Raw genomic sequence first — 8,402 nt, forward strand, 5'->3', positions numbered from 1 at the left:
GAGGTTCCTCTGGTTCAGGTCCAGTGGAAACATCGGAGAGGGTCCGAGCTCACTTGGGAGCCGGAGTCAGAGATGCGGGAGCAGCATCCGGAGTTGTTTGCAGCATGAGACTTCGAAGGAGAAGTCTGGTTCTAGTGGGGGAGAATTGTAACATCCTGAATTTCAAGTGTGTCTCTTACACCCTTCTATTTTCCAAGATTGTCAAGTTAAGTCCTTAAATGATGTATTAAGGCAAATGAGTACGTTGGGCGTACTGAAGAGTACGTTGCGCGTACTCATTCGCTTAAGTTGGACGCAGACTCACCTAGGTATGTTGGGCGTACCTAAGGTTACACTGGGCGTAGCGGGTCCAAGTGCAAACGCTAATTTGTGGCTTGTGCACTATAAAAGGAATGCTAAGGCCTTGTCCTTAGCCACCATTTGAGAGAGTGAAACCTCATGGTCTCAATCACCTATTCATCATTTTATTTTTGTCACACAGAAACTATTTCGTCTACCCATGTTTTACCCAACACATTTTGTAGATATAAAATACATATACAATTTAAATAATTTAAAACATGTGTAAAAATCTTTCACCCAGCACAGACAACAAGTATTCAGACAATATACACACATGGCATGTAGTTTATATAAAATACTTCATATCTATGTGTAAGATTAAAGTAACTATGTACTCACTTGATTAGGTGGTGACTCGGCACTCGGACAACACTTCGTTACTCTCAAAACAATTTCCTCATCAAAACCTAGTATCAAAACCACTAGGGTTTACTCTGACGTTAACCGCGACTAATTAATAGTCTAGCTATTATTATTATTATTATATAAGCGTTAGCACAATACTTTTCACCCATTATATAAAGACGAGGCCAGACATGCAACACCGGAGGGCAGGATCATTTTGGCATATAAACACTTCTGAATCCAACAACCCAAGTGGCCCTCCAAACCGGAACCCCTGTACCGCGAGTGGTTAAAAAGATATTATATGATACTTATATAACCCATAATAATACCCCAAATAATTACTCTAAGGTCCTAATAACATTACTATAATTATTTAAAAGCTATATTAAAAGTTGCGTAGGCGTAGCTCACTTACATCGGGTTTTAAAGAAAACCAGGCTTCGCTTGGAGCAGCGTTTCGAAACCGAAAGACCCTATTTCTCGGGACTCCGGGAGTCTTGGGGCTTCCTTCGGGTGCTAGGGAGGTTCTCTAGGGTTTAGGGTTGGGGGTTAGGGGGTAGTGAGAGAAAGCAGAGAAAGAAAATTGTGGTGGAAGGTGTGAAAAATCCGAGAGGCTTCGCCTCCTTTTTATAGCCTCCCAACTTCGGTTACACTGGGTGTCGGACTCAGCTATGCTGGGCGTAGCTACGGATAAGACCGCTACATGGCGAGACTTCGGTGGTGCGACGTGGCTCCTTGGGGTTCGTAGGAAACAGTTGTACGCTGGGCGTACCGAGCTTCGGACGTTGGTCGTAATGCGAGGGTCGGGTGTCGTCATCCGAAGCGAGTTCATCCGATGGCTGGGAGCTCGGCCACGTCATCATTTCATGCATTAGCTTCGCAAGTTGTACACTTAGCTTCTAAAATTCGTATCTTTCGCATACGAGCTCCGTTTTTGACGTTTTTATATCCACGCGTAGGCGGGAACGTACTCTACAACTTTCGTTTAGACTCTATCAACTAGTTTTGACTTTATTTTAAAAGTTATATTATTAACAGGCCGGGACAGGATTGGTCCGTTAAAAATTCGTAACTTCTTCATCCGACGTCCGTTCTCGTCCATCTTTTTATCGTTATGCTATTATTAACGAGATCTTCGATTCTCGTTTAGGTTGTGTCGGCTAAAAACCGCTCAATCTAGTATTCGAACTTCGGGTTATACACCGCTAAGCCGAAACTTCGAAAAATCATAACTTCCTCATACGAAGTCATATTTGGGCGTTCTTTTTTATGGACACTCTCAGTTTAACGTATTCTACGACTTTCGTTTAGTTCGCTAAGGCTAAAACACGATCTATCTTAAATTCATTATTTACGTTTCCCGGTATTGTGCCGGTTCCATCTAGAAACTTCAACGGGTCATAACTTCTTTGTTATAACTCGGATTTCGGCATTCTTTATATCTCCAGAATCTTGTTTCGACCACTACAACTTTATGTAAAGATACCAGGCTTATCTCACACTTTAGTTTTGACGCTTATTTTTATTCTTTATTTATTACACACTTATAAATAAGTATTAAGCATATAAAGGCACATAATTCACATAATACTCAAATATTTCATCTTTATCACTTCCAAAAGAGTTACAATAGTTGAACAAGACTATTACATCATCTAAAAATGTTTAGCCCCGAAACGCAGACGTTACAAGAGAGGATGGCTATTGAAGAGAGAGGTTGAATTTATTACTTGGTATACTAAATTGGTATATAAAATGATTTATTAATATGTTATGAGAATAATATATTAATTAGAAATCAAATTATCAATTAGTGTTTATTCAGAAATTAATTTGTAATTAATTTTGGGATTAAAGGAATTGATTAAAAGTATAGGGACTGTTTTGCAATTATTTAATAGTTGTGATTTTGGGCTCTTCGATCACATTTATTGGGGAGGGCCGAAAATCTTTAGAATATTCTAGAGGATTTCATCCAAGCCTTAAGGAAGGTATTTTAAGGGCTGCTTAGGCCTAAGCTAAGTGATTAGGGTCTTCCACCTCAAAACTCTAGCTGCCTCAACTATAAATAGACCCCCCATCCCTCATGATTTCGTGCACCTCCAAGAAACCCTAGAAGAGCCGAAATTATGAGCAAGTATCTCCTCTCCCCTCTCTCTCTCATAATCATCCTCTTGCCCTAGTGTGTTTGTGAGCCATTAAAGGTACTACATTTGTGGTACTTGTTCTCAAAGCTCAAGATCTTCAAGATTTGATTGTTATTACTATATAGCAATAAAGGTATGTGATCTAATCTTTCTTATATTGATTAGGGTTTTCCAACTCAAAACCATAGCTGCCTCAACTATAAATAGACCCCCCAACCGTCATGATTTTATGCACCTCCAATAAACCCTAAGAGAGCCGAAATTCTGAGCAAGTATCTCTACTCTCCTCTCTCTCATAATCATCCTCTTGCCCTAGTGTGTTTGTGCGCCGTTATAGATATCTAGGGGTGGCAAATCGGGCCATCGTCTCGTGTTTTTGTCTAACACGACACAATAAGGTTTTATGTAACACAAACACGGCACGATCTTGAGTTTTTTTAACTAACACGAAAACGAACCGATTAAAAAATGACAAACACGACACGACACGAAAAATATAACATGAAATAACAATTAATTTATTTAATTAATATTTATTCATGCATAACACAAAAAACATGACAAAGACGAAAAACACGACAAAAAATGTTAAATCGTGTCATTTTCATGTCAAATTTTGAACACGAACATGACACGACGCGATGTCGTGTTTTTTACACTAGACACGAACGCGACACGAACACGAATTTGAATTTTAGTTTCGCCTCAATTTCGTTTCGTGTCGTGTATTTTTTTCGTGTCGTGTCATCAATTGTCACCCCTAGAGACACTACACTTTTGGTACTTGCTCTCAAAGCTCAAGATCTTCAATATTTGATTGTTATTACTATATAGCAATAAAGGTATGTGATCTAATCTTTCTTATATTTATTTCAAATTTTTTAGATGCATGCTAGGGTTTCCAGTTTTGTGTTCAATGCTTGAATGTCTAATAGTGAAAACATAGATCCTCAAATTAGGGTTGCATGCACACCTAGGATTGTTTACTATGTATAAAAATCATCATTGGTATCAGAGCGTATGGTTTTTGTTTTCAATTAGATTTTATACAACAGATTGAACTTGAAAAATTAGGGTTTATGGCATTTAAACCCTAGGGCTTGGATTTTTCGCAAATTAGGGTTTCACAACCCTAATTTCGAAAATTGCTAAAGTTTTTAAACCCTTTCCTTTGGCCACTAAATTTTCAAGATTTAGGGTTTCATAGCCCTAGAATTTTCGAAAATTAGGCAAGGTTGAAAGCCTTTCCTTCCACCCCAAGATTAGATTTCGAAAATGTAGGGTTTTGGGTAGGTATTATCCGTGGTAGTTATCTTGTTAATTGTTTAATAGGATAATTAGACCAAAATTTTGAAATCTAAGGGATAAGGGATTAGGTTAAATTGATTATTTAATTTAATGGATAATCCTTATGTGATTTAATAATTTAAATTAATTGTTTAATTTATATAATTATTATATCAAGGTTTTTAGTATTTAAAACTTTAAATTAAATAGTATTAGTTTTCGAAAATTTTAAAGTAGATTAAAAACCCTGGTATTTTAAATGTTTAAAATACACCCTTATACTATATAAAATTAAAATTCTAATATTATATATGTATAATAAAAGTCAGTCTTATCGTTAGAATGTTTAAAATACACCCTTAAACTATATAAAATTAAAGTCTGATATTATATATGTATAATAAAAGTCAATATTACAGTTAGTAGGCCTCATTCACGAAGTTGGTCTATAAGGGGGTATACGGAAATTGCCTATAAAATGGCGATTGAATGAGTGTCCACTCTCACCCACCGCTTCCTCGACTAGTGGAGGGTCGTTAGCTGAACAGGTTTGATAGGACATTAAATTCTCATTAATAAGTATAATGAAAATATAAAGTAACTAAATGTTTTTATAAAATTTCCAATCTTAGTTACTTTAGGAAAATGTGAATTTGATGCTAATCCATAAAATTGCACATTGCACTTTATAAAAGTCGTTACTGGAGCGTGAGTGGTTAACCGACACACTAATATGGACTAATAAAGGATGCCAATGAGTAGCTCGTAAATTATCATTGATCAATGGAGCGTGCATGGTTAACCGGCACATTGATTTGGTGATAAATGACATCGAGAGTAGCAAGCTGATTTGCATGGTTATTCACACCTTATTTGTGATCCTCGGTATCCCAGTCACAAATGGAAAGGGCATAATCGAGATTAAACATGCCATTGAATAGTTCAATGAATCTCAAAAGATCTGGGAATTTCAATTTAAAAACCGAATTCTTTTAAATTTTGTTTTTCATGGTGAAATTGGTAAATCATCATTAGCTACCTTCAAATAATTTACAATTGGATTACGGAATCCATTTTCTGAATTGTGAATTATTGTGTTGGGTCCTAGCCTTAATATTTCATATGAGTGTTATATTAAGGATTATCCTATCTAATCAAAACTTGTCCTTCTTCTTTTTTAGATGTCTACCTCAAACAATGCTCCTGGCTCATCCTCCTCCAACAACAACAACAACTCCTTAAACACCATCTCGCTCTTGAGCATCTATTCTAAGGTCACATTCGATGGCACCAACTTTAATGATTGGATGCGCAACATTAGGATGACCTTGCGATTCGACGACAAGGAATATGTTCTCGAGAAAGAGATGAATGAGATAGATGAATCTAAAGCTACTCCTGAAGAAATAGTTGACTATAAGACCCACTGCAAAGATGCTACCAAAGTGTCATGCATCATGGTGGCAACTATGACTCCTGAGCTACAACGGTTTTATGAGGACTATTGGACTTATGAGATGTGCAAGGACTTGATAGAGAAGTACCATCAAAGAGCACGTCAAGAAAGGTACGAGATATTCAAGTCACTCACAACTAGCAAGATAAAGGACGGAGAGTCCATCACGACCCACTTGCAATGCATGCAATGCTATGTAGATCGTTTGTTGAAACTCAACATGAATTTCGATGAGGAATTGGCTATTGATATAGTCTTGCACTCATTGCCTAGTTGTTATGATCACTTCATAATGACTTATCATTTGAACAAAGAGGAAACCACGTTGAGCCAACTCCAAATCTTGCTGAGAACTGCTGAGAGTGGAATGAAGGGAAAGGGTATTGCCTCCACTCCCACTGCTGCTGCTCCAGTCATGGAAATTGGGCAAGGGAAGGGGAAAAAGAGGAAAGCTCCCTCGAAGCAAAACTAGAAGGGAAAATCCCAAGCAGGGTCCTCTAGTAGTGGACCCAAAGGAAAATCCAATACTGACGCTCCTCTTGCTTCGGATCCAAAGGAGGCAATGTGCTTCCACTGCCAAGACAAGGGGCACTGGAAAAGAAGCTGCCCCAAATACTTGTAGGATATTAAGGATGGCAAGATCAGACCTACTTCGATAGGTATTTACACCATTTTGTCTAAAAACTCATCACGTTCTAATTCTTGGGTCCTTGATACAGGATGTGGTTTTCACATTTGCTCTGAATTGTAGCCTTGCAGGGACTAAGAGAAAGTACGGGTGTGGAGCATGGGAAGATGAACCTAATAATGGGCAATAGGAGATTGTCACATGTTATCAAGATCGGCGTTTATTCTTTAGTGCTTAATAATGGGTTGTGTTTAGACTTAAATAATTGTTGCTACTTGTCAGAAATTACGAGGAATATTATTTCTTTTCATGGTTTGTACATACAAGGTTTTAGATATATTTTTTAATAATGAGAATGGTTCTGTTAATAATTATTATAATGGTGTTTTTTATTTTGAAGCATTACCTTGTGATGGTGTATATGAAACTGTGATGATTGTAGACAATTTAGGAAATAGTGTGTTACAAATTGATGCATCTAATGGTTTAGACAAGGCATGCTTGTGGCATTGTCGTCTTGGACATGTCAACAAGAAATGCATTGCCCAACTGCAAAAGGATGGAGTGTTGGAATCATTTGACTTAAGTTCAGATGATACAAGTGAATCTTGTTTGCTTGGAAAGATGACCAAATCACCTTTGACTGGTTCTTGTGAAAGAGGTGAAGGATTGTTAGATCTCTTACAAACAGACGTGTGTGGGCCCTTCAAATCCACTACAAGGGATGTAAATCGATTTTATCTGACTTTTACTAATAATTATAGCAGATATGGCTATATCTACTTGATCAAGCATAAGTCAGAAACCTTTGAAAGGTTCAAAGATTTCAAACATGAAGTCGAAAATCAATTGGGCAAGAAGATCAATGTACTCAGGTCTGATAGAGGTGGTGAGTATCTTAGTATCGCGTTCCACGACTATCTTAAGGAATGTGGAATTGTTTCACAGTTGACTCCTCTTAGGACACCACAACTTAATGGTGTGGCTGAGAGGCGAAATCAAAGCTTGTTAGACATGGTTCCTTCCATGATGAGTCGAGCTTCACTTCCAATATCATTATGGGGGTATGCCTTAGAGACTGCCACCCATTTCTTAATTTATTCCCAACAAAGGAGGTTGCCAAGACACCTCACGAGATGTGGACATGGAAGGTTCCCTCGTTGGAACATATCAAGGTTTGGGGTTGTGAAGCTTTCGTTAGACGAGAGATTCACGTCAAGCTTGAACCTCGAAGTGAGCGACGTATTTGTTGGATTAGGTTTCTAAGACCATAACTATAATTGGGATGTATTTGACCCGATAGTAGCATGGTCCTTTTGGGTTTCCTTCACCAGAGCAATTTGATAGGATGGATATTTGAGAAAGAGGTTATTTGTGATTTATTAATATATTGTAAGAATAATATATTAATTGAGAAATCATATTATTTAATTGGTATTGATCAAGAATTAATTTGGAATTATTTTAGTGATCAAAAGAGACTGATTACGTAAATCAATACTACTTATAGTTTGGGCTAGTGATCCATGTTAACTAGGGATGGACTAAATATATGTGAGAGTCCATGAAGAGTTAGTCCAAATGGCCTATCATATGGATTATTAGAATACTTAAAGGCTTAAGTAAATTAGGGTTTTATGTAAGAAACCCTAAGGATTCCACACTATAAATTGAACCCCTAGCCTTCCCAAAATCGGCCAATCATTTCCAAGGAGAAACCCTAGCCGATTTTTGTGCTTCCTAACCTCTCTCTCAAAAGCCTCCTCTTGCTTTTGGTTTTTAAGGTACTAAGCTTTTGAAAGACCAAGTTCTACAAGCTACAACAAAGAGGTATTTATGTAACATGTTTTATGTTGTAAATCTCAAAATTGTATGCTAATTAGGGTTCATGCTTTGGATATATGAAAATTGCATGTATAACTTGAGAAAACTTAGATCCAAAGCATTAGGGTTGTATGTGCACCATATGATTGTTATAATGCTCAAAACCCATCAGTGGTATCAGGGCCTAGGATGTTTTCTATTATATTGATGCAATTGTATTGTTTTCAAAGTTGAAAAAATTTCATTTATGGCCTCTGACTGCTGGACTCGACGAGTCCTATGAAGGAACTCGATGAGTAGGATCAACTCGATGAGTCCATTACCTGACTCGATGAGTTGGATCATCTATTATTATATTAATAACTTAATA

General features: G+C 37.2%; 1 protein-coding gene across 1 annotated transcript; it reads left to right on the forward strand.

Annotated features, from left to right (window-relative positions):
* The first annotated feature begins 5,305 nt into the window (after nucleotides 1-5,305).
* Nucleotides 5,306-6,052, forward strand: LOC111907046 (uncharacterized). The gene has a single exon (XM_023902840.1). The coding sequence runs from the start codon at nucleotides 5,306-5,308 to the stop codon at nucleotides 6,050-6,052; it is 747 nt and encodes a 248-aa protein (XP_023758608.1).
* Nucleotides 6,053-8,402: the final 2,350 nt, after the last annotated feature.

The sequence above is a fragment of the Lactuca sativa genome, chromosome 4 (genome assembly GCF_002870075.4).
Source record: "Lactuca sativa cultivar Salinas chromosome 4, Lsat_Salinas_v11, whole genome shotgun sequence".
NCBI classification, from domain to species: Eukaryota; Viridiplantae; Streptophyta; class Magnoliopsida; order Asterales; family Asteraceae; genus Lactuca; species Lactuca sativa.